The sequence below is a fragment of the Ursus arctos genome, unplaced genomic scaffold (assembly GCF_023065955.2).
Source record: "Ursus arctos isolate Adak ecotype North America unplaced genomic scaffold, UrsArc2.0 scaffold_3, whole genome shotgun sequence".
Taxonomy (NCBI): domain Eukaryota; kingdom Metazoa; phylum Chordata; class Mammalia; order Carnivora; family Ursidae; genus Ursus; species Ursus arctos.
In genome coordinates this window covers 92,033,682-92,055,590 of record NW_026622985.1, presented here as the reverse complement: position 1 = coordinate 92,055,590, position 21,909 = coordinate 92,033,682, and the positions used below count along the sequence as shown (strand labels likewise).

The following is a 21,909-nucleotide window of genomic DNA, read 5'->3' as shown; positions in this document are numbered from 1 at the left end:
TTGTGTTTTATTTCAATGTATTTTCATTTAGAGTGCTGGTCTTCAGTTCTTTTTTGATCTCCTACCACATTGGTTAAAGAAAAAACCAATTTATGTTAATAAAAAAGTTACAAATAATTATTGATATACATAAAAATTTCAGAAAACAGCAATGAAAAAGAGTATGATAAATATGAAATAGTATTTAAAAATAATGATGCTATTGGGGCACCTGGGAGGCTGTCATTTGAGTGTCCAACTCTTGATCTCAGCTCAGGTCTTGATCTCAGGGTCATGACCTAAATCCCATATTGACCTAGCATGGAGCCTACTTAAAAAAAAAATGATGCTATTAATGATGGCTTTCTACTATCATTAGTTAATATCTCAAGGCATCATACAAATGGTTCTCAACTTCGATTACCTATTAGACTCTCTTATGGTGGTTTTGAAAAAATCATGATGCACGGGCCCAACTGCCAGCATGTTGAATCAGAATTTCTAGGGAAGGATATTGACTTTTTAAAAAGATCTGTGATGCTGATATACAATGAGGTTGATACCTACTTCTCTATATACTTAAGGGTAAATTTATTCATTTGTGATATTTGATGTAAATCCAAAATTTATATCTTACTATCCTTTTTTTCTTCTCTCCTTACTTCCTTTTCCTATCATTCTTTCTCTTTTTTCCCTCTTTTCTCCCTCCTTCCATCCACTAGGGTCTTCTCAAAACTGGTAAGATTGTATTTGAAACTTAAGAGCTAGTTTTAGGAGGTAGGAATGATTAGTTCTGTCATTTTCATGTGCAATTATGCTTTTGCAGAATTTGTATTATCTTCAATACATGTTGGAGAATATTTTTCAGTTAATCAGCCATTTGTGAAGATTAGTTCATGTAAAAATGTGTCATTTTACTGGGCACAGGTAAATGCATCATCATAATATATTGAGAGAGAAGTGAATGAGAGTGCACTGCTTATGCCTTTGTGTGGAGCTAACACTTTTTCCTTGGGAAATCTCATTTACAATAACTCATGACCATCTACAAAGACAAGTGAGGTGCTAGTGCTCCTCTACATGTTAAATATAATTAGGTCTCAGTTTCTTTTTCAATGACAAAAAACAAAAACAAAAACAAACCGTACACCTTTTACACCTGAGCTGTAAAATTGAATTTTTTTAAATCATTGATTTAGAGATGTGAATAGGATCTACTCTGTATGTATATTAACAGACCCAAAGTGAGAGACAGCAATGTGATAAGAGTTGGGGAATTTAGTATCCCACTTATATTAACGGATAGATCATCCAGACAGAAAATCAGTAAGGAAACATTGGCTTTGAAGGGCATGTTAGTTGTATTTAACATATGTATGGAACATTTTATGCAAAAGCAACAGAATACAAATTTTCCTCAAATGTACATGGAATATTTTCCAAGATAAATTGTATGTTAGGTCACAAAACAAGTCTTAATAAACTTAAAATGATTGAAATTATATCACATTGCTCTTCTGACCACAGTGGTATCAAACTAGAAATTAATTACATGAAGAAAACTGAAAAATTCACAAAAGCATAGAGATTAAATAACATGCTACTGAACAACCAATGAGTCAGAAGAAATCAAACGAGAAACACTTTGAGACATGTGAAAATGAAAATGTAACCTACCAAAATTTACGGGATGCAGCAAAAGCAGTTCAAAGAGGGAAGTTCATAATGATGAATGCCTACCTCAAATGAAAGTCTCAAATAAACAACCTAACTACACCTCGAAAAACTAGAAAAAGAAGAAAAAGTGAAGCCCAAAGTTAGTAGAAGGAGGGAATTAACAAAGACAAGAACAGAAATAAATAGACTAAAAAGACAATAGAAAAGATCAATGAAAGTAAGAGCTCATTCTTTGAAAAGATAAACACAATTGATAAACCTTCAGATAGACTCACCAAGGGAAAAAAAGAGGATTCAAATAAAATCAGAACTGAAAGAGAAGCTGTTACGGCTGGTACTACAGAAATACAAAGGATAAGAGACTATGAACAACTATATGCCAACAAATTGGACAACCTAAAAGAAATAGGTAAGTCTCTAGAAATGTAAAACCTACCAAGACTGAATAATGATGAAATATAAAAAATGAACCAATTACTAGTAAGAAGATTGACTCAGTTATCAAAATCCTTCCAACAAAGTCCAGTACCAGAATGGCTTTACAGGTTAAGTTCTAAAACAAAGTTAATATCAATCCTTCTAAAAATCTTAGAAAAAATGGAGGAGGAGGGAATTCTTCCCAACTCATTTTACAAGGCCAGCATTATCCTAATACCAAAACCAGACAAGGATGCCACAAGAAAAGAACATTACAGCCTAATATCCCTGATAAACATAGATGTAAAAATCCTCAATAAAATATTAGCACATCGAATTCAACAATATATTAAAGGATCATACATGGTGATCAAGTGGGATTTATTCCAGGAATGCAAGGATGGTTCATCCATAGATCAGTCAACATGACACACCACATTAACAAAATGAAGGATAAAAATCCTAAGATCATCTCGATAAGATGAAGGATTTGACAAAATTCAACATCCATTTATATAAAAACTCAAGAAAGTGGATATAGAGGAAACCTACTTCATAATAAAGGCCATATATGACAACTGTGAAAAGCTGAAAGCTTTTCCTCTAAGGTCAGGAATAAGGGATGCCCATTCTCACTACTTATACTCAACGTAATACTGGAAGTTCCAGACACAGCAGTTAAGCTTCTTGAAAAAGAAAAAAGGCATCCAAGTTGGAAAGAAAGAAGGGAAATTGTCAAAATTTGCAAATGATGTGATATTATATATAGAAAACCATAAAGACTCCACCAAAAAACTGTTAGAATAAACTAATTCATTAAAGTTGTACACAAAATTGTTTCATTTCTATATAATATAATGAACTATCAGAGATTCAGAGAATAATCCCATTCACAATTTTGTCAAAAAGAATAAATTACCTATGAATAAGTTTAACCAAGAAGGTGAAAGATCTATGTATTAAAAACTATAAGACACTGATGAAAGAAATTGAAGAAGACACAAATAAATGGAAAGATATTCCATGCTCATGGACTAGAAGATTTAATATTGTTAAAATGTCCATACTACTCAAAGCAATATACAGATTTAATGCAATCCCTATCAAAATTACAAAGGCATTTTTCACAGAAATAGAACACAATCCTAAATTTTGCAGAAGCACAAAAGACCCCGCATAGCCAAAGCAATCTTGATAAAAAACAAAGCTGGATACATCACAATCTCTGATTTCAAAATATATTACAGAGCTATGGTAATTAAAACAGTATTGTATTGGCATAAAAACAGACACATAGGTCAATAGAACACACTAGAGAGCTCAGAAATAAATCCATACGTATGTGGTCATTAATTGATGACAAAGGAGCCATGAATATACAGGTGGGGAGAAGACAGTCTCTTCAATAAATGGTGCTGGGAAAATGAGACATCCACAAGCAAAAGAATAACACTGGACTACTATCTTACACCATACACAAAAAATAAACTCAAAATGGGTTAAAGACTCAAACATAAGACCTGAAACCATAAAACTCCTAGAAGAAGACATAGGTAGTAAGCTCCTTGACATAGGTCTTGGTAATGCATTTTGAATCTGATACCGAAAGCATGAGTTGTGACATCAGTCTAAAAAGTTGCAGTGCAGCAAAGGATAGCTCACCAAAATGAAAAGACAACCTACGGAATGGGAAAAAACAATTGCAAATCATATATCTGATAAGGGACTAATATCCAAAATACACAATTTGTACAACTTAATAGCAAAAAAACCCAATTCAATGAAGAAATGGGCAGAAGACCTTTTTTTTTTTCTTTTTTTTTTTTTTTTGAGTTTATTTTTAAGTAAACTCTACACTCAGCATGGGCCTCAAACTTAGAATCATGAGATCAAGAGTCACATGTTCTACCAACTGAGCCAGCCAGGTACCCCTGAATAGACCTTTCCTAAGGAAGACACATGGATGACCAACAGGTACATGAAAAAATGCTAATTGTCATTAATCATCAGGGAAATGCAAATTAAAACTACTGTGAGATGATGACCTTGTGCCCGTTAGAATGGCTATTATCAAAAAGACAAGAAATAATAAGTGTTGGGTGAGGATGTGGAAAAAAGGGAACCCTCAGGCATGTTGGTGGCACTATAAATTTGTGCAGCCACTGTGGAAAATGGTATGGAGGTTCCTCACAAAATTAAGAATAGAGCTACAATATGACCCAGCAATTCTACTTCTGGGTATTTATCCAAAGACAACAAAAGCACTCATTTATAATTTGATCAGCTATAAACATCTCCATGTTTATTGTAGTATTATTTACAATAGCCAAGATGTGGAAGCAACCTAAGTGTCCATTGATGGATGAATGGTTAAAGAACTTTTGGTGTGTATGCCTACATATTTATTTTATAGATGTGTATGTGTGTCTATTTTATATCTATATAATGCAATTATTCAGTTATAAAATAGAATGAAATCTTGCTATTTGCTGCAACATGGATGGACCTTGAGGTCATTATGCTTAGTGAAATAAGCAAAAGAAAAATCCCGTATGATGTCTTCTATATTTGAATGTAAAACTAAAACAAAACCTGTAGATACAGAGAACAGATTGGTGGTTGCCAGAAGTAGGTATGGTGGTGAGGGAAACTGGTGAAATGTTTTCTTTTTCTGTTTAAGTAAATTGGATTTAAAAACAATCTAATTTTCACTTTGGAATTCTGAAATAAAAAGAAATTGGATTTCTTGGTATTTGCTGTTGTCCTTGAATTTCTTAATTAAAAGAAAATCTTGATTTAATAGAGTTTTCCAAAATGAAATAGAATTATCTTTGCCTTCTGTTGTAGTGGGCTTTTTTCTTGGCTTTATACCTGAAGTCTGAACAGACTTTTGGGCTCTAATGACCCTTGTTGGAGTAATTGCCAAATCATTACTTTATGGAATAGTTCTTAGTTTTTTTTTTCTTTGCTCCAGGACTTAAAATAATTTATAGCCTTTTTTTTTTTTTAACACAGCTTTATACTTACAGAGAAATTGAAATAGTAAAGAGAATTCCCATATAACCCCCCTACCATGTTCAATTTTTCCTATATTAATATTTTACTTTATTATGGTACATTTGTATAATTAATGAACCAGTATTAATATATTAGTATTAGTTTATTATTTGTTGCATCATTTATTCAAATTTCCTTAGTTTTTACCCAATGTTAATTTTCTTCTCCTGGGTCCCTTTCACGTACCATGCTATATTTATGTCATATCTCCTTAGGATCCTGTTTGTAGCAATTTCTCTTTGTACTTACTTCACGATTTCCAGGTACCTTTGGACACTTGTGTTTTGATATAGCCAGGATTGGGGATCTTCCATCTTCTGTAATTGAAATCCTTTTGAGAAAGCAATTCTAGTACTACTGACTTAATATTTGAAGAGTTGAAACCAGTCTACATTGTTCTCTGTTCTTTAAAATGGAGTGTATTATATATTTTTGTAAGGAAAACGTTCTCTTACCCTTAAAATCATGTCGTCTATTCTTATATTTCTCTTTGAGATTGCCTTAGGTTACTCGATTTAAAAATTTATAGTCTTTATAGTGTAATGAGGAAGTTCTTCATGGCCTTTTCTTAAATCTGTTTGTGTATTCCAGAACTGCATCATTGTGATAGCTTGAGAAATACTTGAGGTAATACTATCCATTTCCTTATTTCCATGTTCCTGACTTTCTCTCTTTATATAAATTTCTGTAAGTTTCGAGCCAAAGGCAGTGTCCCATGATTTAGTACCCCAGAGTGTTGTGGAGTTCCAGATTTTGGAGTATCTGCATTGAGCTATACTCCCATGAACTGTTTAGTTACAATAGGTAGTTTGGATGCTACTTTTTCTGCAACCTGTGGATTAGTAATCGTGAGGGCTTTGAGTTGATGGGAATGTCGAACTGAGTTTCAAGTTAAAATGCCAGAGGAGACTAGATGAGACGAGGAAAAAGTATCAGTTCGTAGTACCTAAGTACCTGTAGATAGAACGAGATTAACACATATATGTTATATATAGAAATTTCTAAAGTAGTTAATTCTTGATTTTTAATAACTTAACTGTACCATATGTTTTCATACTGTATCATTCTTTTCAAAAATGCCTTCACAGATATTACCTTAGTGAAAGTATTGGTTTAGAGGAGCAGTAATGTGGATAATAAAGCCCTTTCCCCTCATCACACTTCTCTTAGAGCCACAAAAATGCTGAGTTTACATATCAAAGAATCTGTTACTGAAGGTGGTTTCATTCATTCATTTAAATATACATATCATATTGTTGAATACTTTTTTTTAGCAGTGCAGACCTTGTCGAATATTAAAAGACCATTGGTTTATCCAAATTACTAACTCCTTGCCATTAACATAATATTAAGCCCTTAGCATGTGTCAGGCTTTGAATTTTTTTAAAAAGATTTATTTAGAGAGAGATTTATTTATTAAAAAGATTTATTTAGAGAGAGAGGCAAGTGAGGGGGGAGAAGGACAGAATCTCAAGCAGCCACCCCTCCCTCCAGTGAGGAGTCCTGGGGGTGGGGAGGTTGAGAGGGGGTGTTGGATGTGACCACCCTGAGATCCTGACCTGAGCCAAAATCAAGAGTGAGACGCTTAACCAACTGAGCCACCCAAGCGCCCCCCAGGCTATGAATTTCTTACATTGATGTTCCATCCATGTTGAGTGAATGAATGGGTTAAAGTTTTCCTTCTTGCATTTTAATGCATGCCTGTTCTTCTTTAAAGTCCTCTTCTAATTCCTATCTAGATTATCTCAACCCAGCCTGATCATTGCATTAATTAAAATTCAGTTTTTCTCTACAAGATAAGGTAACCCCAGATAACAGTGACTTAAAATCCACGTTTAGTTTTCTTCACATAAAAGAAGTCTGTAAGCAGACAATGAAGTGGTAGAATGGAGGCTTGCTTCATGGAGTCACGGGGGATCCAGCTCCTTTAGGCTGTCGCTCTTGTTTTAATGATCCTAGGTGGCTGCTAAAATTTTATTCAGCGATTCCTCAATCCTTGATCCAGGTGGCAGGATGGAGGAAGACAGGAAACAGAGGATCGGGCCCCTTCCGTTTTAAGGAGACTCCCTATAAGTAACTTATAAAGGTCTAATATACGTCTACTCTTTACTCTTAAAACTACATTTTGCTACGAAGAAGTCTGGGGGATATAGTTTTTCACCTGGAGAGTAATGCGCCCAGTAAAACAAAAAACAGAAAGCAAAACACAGTAAAAACCAAAAATGAAACAAAATGAAAACCCCCTCAGGATTCTGTTGTTAAAAAAGAGAAAGAATATCATGAGGCAGTTACTGGTCTCTGCCACAATCCTTCACAGTAATGTGGCCCAAAGGAGTGTCCTGGATTCTCTTCACCTCTTGACAAGTGACTTTGCCAATTCTCAAACCTCCTGTCATCACTGTCTTAACTTGTTTGTGCCTACTCCTGCTTCCCCTCTCCAGAGTTAGTGTGAAGAGTCCTGAAATTAGAGATGGACCTGACGTCCTCTAATTGTAGTGAACTCCAAATGAATTCGCAGTTTTAAAATTGTGGACTGTCACCTTTTGTAATGGCTTCTCACAGTGGTTGTTTTAAAATGGTTCACATTGTACTCTAATTCCATATTCTCACTTTGGTTTTGTCTCCTTATAAATAAGTCAGCCACACTCCACCTCTGCTTCGGTTCTGTGTGTCTCTGCGTGTCTCCGTGTACCTCGATCTCGATAGGTGTTGACTCTCATCCGTAGGCTGTAAGTCTGAGGAGGGCTGCAAGCTCAGCGTGCCTGAACAGGAGTATATTGTGCTCTCTAAATGCCTGCCAAATGAATGAATGAATCCCAGCCTCTCTTCCTCTTCAGAGTATAAGAGTGTTTCTATGTTTAAAAAATCTTCTCTCAACTTTGCTGACATTTTCCCTTCATTTCTCATCGTTCACTTTTTATTTTTTTAAGAGGAGGCATCTCTCCTCCTGGTTTACTAACTGCTTGTTCTCTTCCCTGTCTTGAGGCTCCCACTGTGACTTTTCAGGTTTTGCTTTGAGATTTCCGCTCCTCATTGGCCTTTTCTGGTTGTTTAGCCTCTGTGACATCTCTAGAGCACGCTGTGTTATTGACAGCGCATTCTGGGAAATGCCCTCTTCGTTCTTGTACCTTTCTGGCTTTCCTTCTGCATTTCCTTTGTCGATGTCCTTCAGCTCTGTAGTGGTGAGCCAAACAGTATGATATTGCTTTCCTTCTTTGTTTTTTTGTCTCTGCCTTTTCTTTGCAATATCTTAGCTGCTAGGCTGCTCTTCGACCGTGGCTGTTATTTCTGTATGCATGATTACCAAATAGACACAAATTGCTTTTACTACTCATTTCTGCATCCCTTTTAAATACTCCTTGGGTGCCTAAACTTCAACTCCTCTGTCTATTTAAGGAGTATGAAATCCGGGATGCTGGTGTTAGTGTCTTGGGTTCCTGTCATTAAGGCATTGCTTCTGAAACTGCATGGTGGTAACCCTAATGGTAAAGGATAGCAATTTCCTGTGTGGTGTTTTCCTTGTCTGGAATGCCCATTCCTTTATTCTTTCCAATTTTTTTTTCCTTTTAAGATCAAGTTCAGAAATCTGCATTTCACAAGATTTCTAGGGTGACACCAGACCTTATTGACTCTCTGGGCTTTGAACTCCTGCCATACTCATCTTTGTATCACCTGGGCCTTCTCATATACTTGTGTTGTATTGTATTGTAGAATAAATCCTCTTTATTATAAATGTTTTATCTCACAAATACTCTGTAATCTTATGCCTCTTTGTACTCTCAGTGCCTGCTTTATAATCAGCACTTAAGAATGTGTGCTGTGGATGATGGCATCCCCTTTTCATTTCCTTATCGCATTCCATTTCTAACACTGAGATTGCTTAAAAACTTAATTTTTCTTATCACCAAACAAACATTTCTCTTCCATAAATGAAATGGAGTGCTTGGACTGAGCTGAATGACAGGTTTTCAACAGCCTGATTGCATTTTGCTTTGCACTATTTTTAGTACATTATAAAGGACTTAGAATGACGGTTGGAGAAGTAACTTTTCTCTGTCTTTTGAGTGTCTTCATCTTTTGAGTGTCATCAAAAAAGTTGGAGTAAAAGAGTCATGAAAAGAGCTAGTGGGATTCTCTGCATACACACAAAAAGTTTTGTATGGGGAGGAGAGAGAGACGGGGTAGGAGAGAGAAAATAAATGAGAATGAGTGTGAAAACTCCAGTAATAATAGTGTCAGGATGGTGTTGGACCAGCCAGATAGAAGACTAGTTGTGTCAAAGGGGTGGATATCTCATAAGGATGAGAATTCATTTTAAGACCATTTTTGCCCCTCATCCCCTACAAAAAGAAGCTTACCCGATTGTTTTTAAGATAAATTATTTTTATAATCAATTCCTCAGTAATGTAGTAATGTTGCACAGACATGTTAGATACAGTAGATCTAGCTGAACTATGGTGTCTTTTAAAATGAAAGTCTGAGAAATTAGCTGTGGTTGAAATTTAGCTCTGTGGAGACTGAAACTCTGGATTCGTAGAGTGTGATTCCAGACTCAAATGAGGGGAACAGAGTACTCTGTTTACCTACTTATTTTACTTCTTTTATTTCCACAGGGAAGTTGAAATACTGCCTTGTGGTTCTGAATCAGCCTCTGGACAAATGTGTTCGTCATCTTTGGAGCAAAGGTAATCTTAATTAGCATTTATTATTTCTTTATTTTCTTAATCTATTTAGGACTAATATGACTATTAAATATTCCAGAATCTAACTACAATACCAAAAAGTTGAACTTAGAACAAAGTGATATAATTATTGAATTATCAAAAGAATGGGTCTGCCCTGTTAAGTGGTTTCTATGGGTGGTTTCCACAGGATGGCCCCCCAAGGACAGAATTACAATGTAGCATCACTACACCGTATCTCATGTATCAACGCTGTGGATGTTAATCCTGAGTACTCACTAAGGGTTTGTTGAAGTGTAAGTAGCTTTGGCATGAGCAGCAATAAAAAGCATCCTCCAACTTCACTCATCCTAGCATCTAACAATAAGGTATCGACAGGGTGACCAGATTAAAAAAAAAAAAAGAGGAACAATATGTTAGAACCTCTGGGGATGCTGAAAAATATAAACATGCAGTAGTTTTGCAGAATGAATACTTCCGTGAGTTTTCCTGTGAGAAACAGATTTTATTAACTGTTTTTTACATTATTCTTTGATTTTTTTATAGCTTTAGCTCTAGGCTAGAAAATAATATTAAATATCATTTACTGTTTCGAACCTCTGCTCTTCCATGAAATCTTGAGCTTTTTTCAAAGGGCTCCTTCTACTGAGGTTAGCAATGTAAAATTTTAAGCCAAATTAGATAGGCAGAAGAACGTGATTTTGGGTATATCGATGCATATTTCAGATGATTCTGTCTTATTGCCGAATTCTTTAGTATCTTCAGCATCAAGGCTGTGTGTCTTAGATTGCAAACCTGTTATATCAGTAAGTTCACATCTGCGGACAGAGGTAGTTGTGACACTAGAGGGAATAGATCATTATGGATGATTTTGTATAATGATTTTTTCTTGTCCTATGTGATTACCATGAAAACGCTTTATTCTAAATTTAGCTATCTTTATGTTAGCCAACTGAAAATGTCACATTGTTACTGCACTGGAAGTTGGAAAGCCATTTAACCAGTAACTTCACTTTCCTAGAACTTCTCACTTGCTTGCAGTCAGGTTGTTATTCAGGTGCCGTCAGAAAGGTCCTTTGGTTGTCACATCAGTGCCTAGTGGTGTGTCTGGCATATAATTGCTTAGTAATTACAACTGTGAAAGAGTGAATTTGGTATGATTCATATTGCTAATAAGTACCAAAGTAAACTGATGAGGCACAATCCTTTTTATCTGAACTTATCAGATTTTATATTTTTAGGAGAGTGTGTGAACAGCTGTGTTTTATTGCACATCTTAAAAATAAAATAATGATTGATAGGAACTGCTGGAAACCTTGGGTAGGGAAAACTACATCTAGGAAGTCTCATTTCGGAGGCTGAAGGGTCCTGTTTTGTCCATAGTGTGAAATGATGTAGAGTTTTGAGCTGACCGAAGTTTCTCATTGCATTAGTTTCCTGCAGTGAATTGGATTTGAAAAAGTTTCATGCCAGATATACACCAACTATTTATTTGATTTGCGTTAAAAATGAACGGTAGAGGGGCACCTGGGTGGCTCAGCCAGTTAAGCGACTGCCATCGGGTCAGGTCACGATCCTGGAGTCCTGGAATCTGGTCCCCTATTGGGCTCCCTGCTCAGAGGGGAGTCTGCTTCTCCTTCTGACCTGCCCCCCACATTGTGCTTGCTCTCTCTCTCTCAAATAAATAGTCTTTAAAGAAAATGAACACTAGGTCAGTTTGTATACATGGAGAGAACTAAAGATACCTAAATGTGACATGGACTGAAATGGTTAGGTGTAAGTCTCGTTTCCAAAATAACTTTTCTTTAGGTTATTGAAATGTACTTTCATGTATATGTCCAGGATAATTCTTTGCTCTCTGGATCCATTAACCATTATAAAAAGTGGATCTATTCATAAGTACTGAGGAAAGGTAGAATAGGGTTTTTGTGATTCTCACAACAGAAGCTGTGACTTTTTTTGTTTGTAGTGTCCTGTTTTGTGTTGCTCTTTTTCCAAATAAAAGTAAAAAAAAAAATGTGTGTTGGGTGCCTGAGTGGCTCAATCGGTTGAGTGTCCAACTCTTGGTTTTGGCTCAGGTCATGATCTCAGGGTTGTGAGATTGAGCCTTGTGCCAGGCTTCACACTTGGGAGGGTTCTGCTTGAGGTTTTCTCTCCGTCTCCCTCTGCCCCTCCCCTCACGCGTAAGCATGCACACTGTCTCTCTAAAATAGATCTTTTTTAAAAACTGGGTATTAAAGGAGGGCACTTGTTACGATGAGCACTGGGTGTTGTATGAATCACTTATTCTACTCCTGAAACCAGTATTGCACTGTATATTATATAACGAGAATCTAAATAAAAATTTGAAAAGAGAAAACAAAAACAAAAATGAAACAAATATAAGTAAAAAAAGAAAAAGAGGGGAACTTTGAGCTTGAGTTGCTGATCTTAACAAAAGAGAGAGGCCTAGAAAAAAGTATAGAGAGGCCTTGAGGGCCAGGGACGGAAGGCAGTGTTGCGGTTGGAATTTCAGCATGTTAAGGGCCCCAGACAACCTTGCCATGGCTACTGTGTCTTGAATGCGTGACATTTTCTGTAACAAGTCTGAAGATTTGTGAAGAATGGAAATCAAGGGGTGAAATCCAGACTATTACATCAAAACAAAGACAAAATTTGGAGGCAGCTGCACAGAGTAAGTCTTTCATATGAAATTGATCATTTAACTTTAATCTATGCTAAGGACTTCTGGCAAGTAGGGATTTTTCTGAGATTCCTTTAAGGGGAAAAACTGTTTTGAAGGTTTATTTATTAGTTTTGCCCTGTAATGTTTATATGACAGGTTATGCAATTTATTTTAATTTAATAATTGCGTAATTGACTAAAGAAGGGATTCAAGGGAGATGAAAAGTAGAGAAGTTTTTAAATGTATTTTCTCTTTGATAACCTCATGCACTTTCAGTGATTTTCTTGGTTATAGGTCTTGGTCATTTTAATCCCCACCTGCCCCAGCAGTTTGTATACTCAGTTCAATCTGTTGATATAAAATAAGTCCAGAGGTAGATAGATGAAAAGGCAGAAAGAACTATAGCTACTATCTAACTTTTCTGTAACTATCAAAGCTTATCGGTATTTGTGAATGGATATTGCCCTCAGATCTTTTACCTTTTTTTTTTTTTTTTTTGAGGTGGACGTTCTCTTCCAATAAATGTCTTTCTCATCCTGAATTATGTGAGAAATGACGAAAAATAGGGAAGTCTCTGTTTGAAGGATTCTGCTTATTTCTTTTGTAGATCAGTTATTCTCCACTTGGGACCACCATGCTTACCACGGTCTTCAAAGGTAGTAGGAGGGATCTGAGTTACATAAAATTAAAAAGAAAAAACAAAAAACCAGAAATAAAAAACCTGACATTCACTTACCTGGGATGAAGTTTTAGATGGACCAAATATCAGGTTCCTAGGGTTTGACTTATTAAAATGTATCTTCATTTTTAACGTGAGCTTATGGCTCTTCTGTCTTTTCCATTTGATCTGTAGAACATAGTGACCATGTGAATGAGATTATGAATAGATTATCTGATTATAGTGATGCCAGGTGCTTTTCTACAGTGTGACACTCTTTTCTTCTAAAAGGAGTTAGTTTTCTTAACTTGATTTCTTTCTTTTTCAGTTCTCTGGTAACAAACCTTCAGATCATGCCAGGGTGTGGGCACCGTACTTGGGTTCATTGCCGATGAGGCTTTAAGCCATAAAACATTTGACAAATCGGGCAGATCTTTGAGGTTAAAAGGACACCCACGCAGCATATGTGAATCAAAATAGAAACAAGATCTTTGATAACATCAGTGTTTTCCCTTCTGGTTCATTTGTAACTGATGCTTGCTGAGGCCATTCTAGGTCAGGCATTGGGTCCAAAGCTGGGAATGTAATGGCCGGCTCTTAGTTGTGGCTACAGTTGAATTAGGGGAGCACAGACAGACACAGGTGCTTCCTCACCAAGGCACGTCAGAGGCTTTGGGAGCCACAAATCCTTAGAATGAACTTGCTCATCCTTGTTTCTTAAGTAGTTGAAATTATCATATATTTGATTGACTGTACTTTGGTCATGTCTGTATGCCTTTTTCTTTCTTTTTAAAATAAAAACACCTTATATAAATCAGTTCTTAATAGAATCCTGACTTGCTCTACGAATTAACTGATCTCGTGCTAGTAATTAGTATTGCCATCAGGTTTAAGTTTTAAATGATGTAGGAATCTGTTAAGTCACCTTGCTTTGATAGTTTTGTTGTACAAACCCTTTCCTTTATAAATTGTATACTCTAGGACTCGGTAAGCTTTTTACCTGGTTATTTGATGTTAAGCTCAGCCAAAATTAGCAAATTTATGTAAGATTCTTTTTTTTTTTCCTTTTTCTATTCCCATTTTTCTGTTCAGTGGGATCTCTACCTTATTTCTGGTATCCAGTGTGATTATTCTCCTTAAAATAAGAGAAATTGAATACATGCCATTTTTAGGTGTAGACTGAAACTATTGATTGATTTGCTTTAATATAACTTGGTATCAATCTCTCTTTTAATCTTATTACATTTATTTGTATACTTTATCCCTGTTAGAGGGATTTCCCGGGAAACATGTATTTTGATAATTACCTTACAATTTTGAAATCACCTTAATGCTACTCTAACAGCTGACTCTGGAAGTCCTAGTCCATCTCTTTTAAAAGAGTGTGTTTCTACATACGCTGCAGTTTTTCTCCTCTCGGGCCTCCTCTCTCACAGCTATTTCTTCTTATGTGTTTAATGATTGAAATGATAAAAACTGACATTTGTGGGGCACCTGGGTGGCTCAGTTGATTAAGCGACTGCCTTTGGCTCAGGGTCCTGGGATCAAGCCCTGTGTCAGTCTTCCTGCTCAGGGGGGTCTGCTTCTCCCTCTTCCTCTGCTGCTCTCCTTGCTTGTGCTCTCCTGCTCTCTCTCTGTCAAATAAGTAAATAAAATCTTAAAAAAAAAAACAAACCTGACATTTGTTGTTTTTTTGTTTTGTTTTGTTTTTGCATAACATAGATTTTTATATATTCATTTTGGAAACTTTCTCTCATCCTTTCAAGTCCAATGCCAGTGCTCTCTCTTGTGAAGAAAGGCTCCCTTAGCTAGCCTCAACAGAGAGATCTTATTGGTATTTGTATTGCTTTTCTATTACTTAATAAACGTCACCTTATCCATCCCTGAGGATGAGCTTCTTGAAAATTGATACAACATGCTTTGCTTGATGGTGTTTCCTTGTCTCTCCTGTAAGACTAGCCTGGGGGTAGTGATTGTAGGTCATGTTGGCAATTGCTGGAGACCACTGTTGGTTTGTGATGCTATCTAGATCCTGGAAATACTCTTGCCCTGATGTGAGACCATTAGCAGGTGCACGCATGTGGGATCTCTCTTGTTCTCTCTTCTGATTCATCTTTGGTCCTCAGCCTTGATTGGGTCCGTTTTCTACTTCTGCTAGACTTGAACACTATCATTCATTTTTTTCCCCTCTGCTCTCTGCCTCCCAGATGCTTTGGTATTTCCTTGTACAATGAGCTAGAACTCATATTTTCATTAATCTCTCGTTCTTTACACGTAGCTCATGTACAAATGTATTCCTTTTCTGCCTCTATGATTGTAGGCCTTTGATGGTTACGGTGCTAACAAATGTGTCACTGGACTATATTGTCTTTGTTCATTAAGTCATTATGGTAAGGTACATCTTCTGTTATATACAAATAGAGAAAAGTATGCAGTTCGGCAGTACTCCTATCTTTTGACATTAGTGTTTAAAGAGATTTATCATATATTCTTAATGTAATACTCATAAAGCTCCTTTAAATAATTTTGTTGTGAGGGGCGCCTGGGTAGCGCAGTCGTTAAGCATCTGCCTTCGGCTCAGGGCGTGATCCCGGCGTTCCGGGATCGAGTCCCACATTGGGCTCCTCCGCTGGGAGCCTGCTTCTTCCTCTCCCACTCCCCCTACTTGTGTTCTCTCTCTCTCTGGCTGTCTCTCTGTCACATAAATAAATAAAATCTTTAAAAAATAATAATAATAATTTTGTGAGAACTGTAGATTAACTTTATTTTTGTGAATTCTAATTGTTTTCCTCTAGATTTCCATCTTTAATTATAGAACTGTGTGTGTTGTAAAAATTTAAAGCATCAGTTTGTAATGAAAAAAATCAGTCCTTATAACTATTTACTCTTCTTTTTAGTATTTGTTTCATGCTTTTATTTTTTCCTTTTTAATTTCCTATGAAATGATTTTCATAAGTATTTTTAAATATCAGGGTAATAGATGAAATGTTGCTAATAAATAGGAAAACGCCCCTGAAATGAGTGCCAGGCAGGTAGTGTAGGCATTAACTGCCTGTTTTACTTTATTGTTTATGCCATTTAGTTCTGTGTCCTAACTAATAGGTCAGTTTTGGGGTTTTTTTTTGTTTGTTTGTTTGTTTTTAAGATTTATCTATTTGAGAGAGAAAGAGAAAGTGCGCATGCATGGAGCACCCAGGTGCCCCTAGTATGGCAGTTTTTAATGAGACCAGAAAATGGCTTCCAGGTTAGCATGGCTACTTACGGTTTATATATATATATCTATATATATCTATAATACGGTTTATAGATATATATAGATATATATATATATATCTATATATATCTATAATACGGTTTATAGATATATATATATATAATACAGTTTATAGATATATATATATATATAAAACAGTTTATATGTAAAATACGGTTTATATATATATAAAATACCATGCCAATAGCCAAACCATGACTATTGTTGTATGCTCCATGTTTACTTTAATACACACTTTTTTGCCTAATGTTAGGCCTCGCTGGCGTGATGCTGATGTGTGGTTAATGAGAGGAGTGTGAGCACCTTATTGATAGTTATCCTTGCTCAGGAGACTGAGCGGCAGCCTTTGTGGTGTTGTATCCTTAGTGAAACAAAGTAAAAGGGAAAAAAGTCCCAATGGAATCTAGTTCTACACTAACTAGATGGTGGACTCCCACTTAAAACCTAGAAAACATCAGTAGAACATCCTCTCTGGATAACTCTCCAGGGCCGAATGCGAGAAGTTGCATTTCTTTTCTTTCGGTTCTTTAGATCAAAGTACTCAGGAGTTAGATGGCCTTCCCTGAAATGTAGACATTGTCGTGTTCAACAGCTCTTCCTAGCAATTTGTAATGAGAAATGAAGGTTTCTCTACCGTGGTTTTTCTCTGTTTCAGTTCAGTATACAGCTAATCCATTTAGTGTGAAAGACTTCTGAAAGGACAGGCTGGAGAAGCAAACAGAGAAACATGGCAAAGTTCACATTTTCTCCCACACTGTATTGTGTGTTGTGCCCTTCAGAATCTAGAAGCATTTGTTTTTACCTGGGTCCTATTTTAAACTCGGTGACCTATTACGTGTTAGATGAGTACTAGTGTTTCTGTGTGTATTAAACATTTGTCCCACTTTGCTTAGTGGCTTCTCCCTTGTAATAGGGTGTTTTAGGACCAGGTACATCTGGAGATTTATTTAATCGGCTGTGGATGAGTTGAACGTTTCCACTGGTTAGCATCTGTGTATAATGGTAGATTAAAAAATAAGTTGAACTTTTCTGTAGTGTAAGTCTTTGGGGGAAGCTGAGCCTCTCTGAGCTTTTAGTTTGACAAGAGTACTTGCTTGAAGTCTTTGGAAAGAGCTGCCACTAGTAGGCAGAAAAGATAGAGGGTGTAACCAAGGTCTCTTTACCACCTCACTAGGAGACAGATGTTTGGCTGAGAGGCAATCTGGTCCACATTCTTTGTATGTCTAGAGTTCACTGGTGATGTTTAGTCAACCTGACTGGGGTACCAGAGGAGAAAACCTTAGGGCAAATGCTTGTTTAAGCTACTAGAAGAGGAACAGTATTGGGAGGAAAGACTCTATTTTTGAACATGTTTACTTAATAGAACTGAACACTGTGAATTGTTTGATTCATCAAATGGCAGAATCTTGATGGAAATCAAACAGTGATACCGTCTAGTGAGGCTTCCTTGTCATCTAAATAGTTGTCATGATTTAGCGTTTAGGAATAAGCAAGTTATGACTACTGGATAGGTAGAATAGCATGTACGTTTTGTCATTTGAGTATACTGACGCAGACCTGGCAGATATGTTATCTGGGAAAATGCTAGGCTTTAGGGTATTCGGATTTTAGTTAGGATGATCTGAGAGGCATCTGTTCTAGTAATGAGTAGCTTAGTCATTAGGCTTAAGGATCCTGTAACAGTTAAGCTTATCACAGTTTATTGAACTACCAAATTGACACCATTTGTGTCATTTTCCGTGCGTAGTGTTTCACAGAACTTATGCTTTGAGCACATTTAAGTGAACATTGAGCCAAAGATCTGATGAGCAATTTGCATACTTTGTTCAGGTCCATTAAGTAAAACAGTTATGTACAAGCTGTGGTCCCTGTAAATAAGGCTGGCAGAAAAGATCTGTCCCAGTCATACAGAAACATTTGGGAGACGATGAAAAGATTATTTAATATAGAAGACATTTCAATATATTAGTAGCACAGAACAAAATAAGTTTTGTTTGATATGAGACCAGAGACCTATTTTACCATTCCCCTCCCCAATATGATGGTCCATTTCTATTGAATGAGATCTTTTATCATTCTGGGTATTATAATACAAATATTATCAGATGCTGGGGCGCCTGGGTGGCACAGCGGTTAAGTGTCTGCCTTCGGCTCAGGGCGTGATCCCGGCGTTATGGGATCGAGCCCCACATCAGGCTCCTCCGCTATGAGCCTGCTTCTTCCTCTCCCACTCCCCCTGCTTCTGTTCCCTCTCTCGCTGGCTGTCTCTCTCTCTGTCAAATAAAAAGACAAAAAAAACAAAAAAAACAAATATTATCAGATGCTTAAGACTTCTGTGTTCTTTTCATTCCCAAGGTTCCCTCTTATGCCTTTGTGTTGTTTTAGTAACCATATATCATAGAGAGTGCAGGGAATTTGTACTACAATTTCAGTACTTAATATTTGAAATACATTTGGGGTACCTTGGGTGGCTCAGTCAATTAAGTGTCTGACTCATGATTTCAGCTCAGGTCATGATCTCATGGGTCATGAGATAGAACCCCATGTCAAGCTCTACACTCAGCAGGGAGTCTGCTTGAGATTCTCTCCCTCTCTCTCTCTCCCACTTGTGATCTCTCTCCTTCTCTAAAATAAATAAATTTTTAAGAAAATATTTGAAATACATTTCTAAATCTTCTGCTATACTTCCTAATTCCATGGTACTCTATATAAACTGCTGCACTTGATATTCTAAAGAAAGGTCATTTTTAAATATCAACTTTCACAGCATAACATTTTCTGGTATGTTTACTGAAAGGCAAAAAACTGCCTCCATTACTTTGTTTTTTAATCCATATATTTTTGAGCACGGTCTGTGTCAAGTAATGTACAAAGACTGGGATACCAGTGAGAAACACATAGGCCCTTTTCTTAAAGTGCTTATAATCTAGTGTCTAATGTACCTATTCCCAACGTATATTCCAAATAGTTGCTGTGAAGTGTATTAGGGACTGATTTGTTTTCCCCAAAATCGTATGTTGAAGCCCCAGTGTGATAATATTTGGAGATAGTGCCTTTAAAGAGGTAATTAAGATTAAATGAGGTCTTAGGTGGGGTCCTACTGCAATAGGAGTGGTGTCCTTAGAAGAAGAAGAGAGACGAGGGATGGTGCTTTGAGAAAAGGCTGTGTGAGGACGCAGTGGGAAAAGGTGCCCGGCTGTAAGCCATGGAGTGAGGCCTCAGGAGAAACCAGCTCTCCTCACACCTTGATATTAGACCACTAGTCTCCAGACCTGTGAGAAAATCAATTTCTATTGTATAAGTCATCCAGTCTATGGTATTGTGTTATGGAAGCCTAGCAGTCTAATGCAGTTGTATACAAGGCTTCTTGGCAAGTGGAGAATTGTTCAATTCTCTGTTCTCTATAAAATAGCATTGATCTCAATGGTCCTTTTTATTTGTAAGCCTGGTGCCAGGTGTTCTTATAGGCAGTCTTGATCTTACTGCAGTACATTGTAGGTTCAATCCATTACTGGTAGGCATTGAAATTCAATGCTAAGTAGCCTCAGACTGATATTGGCCCTCCTTGTTTACAGAAGACATTTCAGTGACTTCAGAAAAACAGGGGAAATATCATATATATTAGATATTAATTTGATGGATATAAATAGATTGGGGAAATAAATTTTGGACACCTTAAACACAGGAAAACACATAGATAAAATAGAACAAAACAAATTTAAATAACTCAATTATCAATGATTATTTTGGGCATTAATTTATTACCCTGTATATATGTATATGCTTTTCTTATAAAACATCCATTAGAAAGTTTCTTTGCATTACTTTGGGACCATTGTAAACCTCAGCCTGGATATTTTGTAGGTCATTTGACCTCAAGGCCAACCTTAAATGGATTTTTTTCCCTCCTCCTTCATAGGATGTAGTTTTTGTAAGATGTGGCCTGTTTGTGGTATGGTGACCAGCCCTTTTGCGGTAGATTTGTTCATTGATTAGTAAATAAGGAATTACAGATCCCATCAGGAGTCCAAAAGGACTCTTGGTGAAACTGTTGGTACTAGCTAAGATCATCTAGGAATGGAAGGATGTTTTAGGGGAGGGGGACCGTTTTTAAACAAAGACTTAAATCTGTTTATAAAGCTTGTTCCTGTGCATGCTTTATTTTGTTTATTTTTATACTTTTGTGTTTCTGACTTGGTAACAGACATGTAATTCTTTTTAAGATTTTATTTTTAAGTAATCTCTACAACCAATGCAGGGCCCAAACTCATAACCCCAAGATCAAGAGTTTCATGTTCCACCGACTGAGCCAGCCAGGTGTTCCCAGACATATAGTTCTATAATAAAAATGTTTAAGATATGTTATTTGCTTTTTAATATATACATTAGAAAAATACCTCACCTTTCTTCACCCTCAATTCCTGCCACGTTAATAATATATATAACAATTGGGTGGTTTTTGTGAAGTCAGTAGACTCACTGATGTAGCCATACTGGAAAAAGGATTCAGCAGACTGTCCAAGGATGGTGAATGAAGCGGGTTAGTGAAATCAGCAGATATGTTTGCCAGACTTTTATCTTTTAAAAGTTACCTGCCTTTCTCTTCTTTTTATGTAACTTAATAGTGACAATGGGAAAAATACCAGTGATGGTTATTTCCTCCCAGTAAGTAATAAATGAATGACTGTAAGAATTGAGCATTATAAAGTATTTTATTTTAAATTCTTTCAGCCTGCAGTTGAAATTTATTCTGTATGTAAGTGGTCAATGTGTAAAACATATTTCAAGGTAGTTGATGTTAATTGAAAAATAATAGAATCATCCAGAATATTTGTTTTTGAGACTGTGATTCTGCCATTAAATAAAAGTGTCAAAAAATGCACCTTCCCCTCCTGTACTCCATCATTCCCTTTAAGAACACAGGAGTATTTTGCTTGCTCAGTAATGTGATTGTGTCTTTGGGATGTTCTTGGAAGTTCAAAACAGAAACAGTAGAGGATAAATAAGGTACATTGAATTTTTTTCAGCTGTCAGCTGCTTTTGGTTATGTTAAAAAATAGGTTGGTAATATTATGTTTCAGATGTACTTAACATTACCAGCTTGGATCATCCATTGGACAGATATTTATTGACTATATAACTTATCACTGGTTACAAACCCAATCTTTTTGCTTAATGATTACCTTATATGTCTTTGTTTATAATGATGCATTTGGTAATTTTGGTCCTTTTCTTAGGGTTCCACTGGCACTCATTCATGATTCACAGGATTGTGCATTCTTCCTGTTCAGTAGCATATAGAATATTGCAGAATAATAAAAGGGAAAATATCTTTGTACTGGCTGGCAGTAGGCTGTATTTGTCACCTTGGAGGGAGGAAAAAATAAATATAGACTAAAATTTGTATGGCTATGAATGTACATAGAAAGTTTAGGGATCTTGGGAAATAAAAATATGCCAGCTTCAACAACGATATATTTATTTAACTCAATAGATTTAA

General features: G+C 36.3%; 1 protein-coding gene across 2 annotated transcripts in view; it reads left to right on the top strand.

The window, feature by feature from the left end:
* Positions 1-21,909, top strand: part of TPK1 (thiamin pyrophosphokinase 1) — a 318,384-nt gene that overhangs the window by 59,274 nt on the left and 237,201 nt on the right. For both annotated transcript variants that reach the window (XM_026479095.4, XM_026479094.4), the window contains exon 3: positions 9,744-9,815. In XM_026479095.4, coding sequence (XP_026334880.1) covers positions 9,744-9,815 — 72 coding nt within the window. The remainder of the gene's footprint in view (positions 1-9,743; positions 9,816-21,909) is intronic.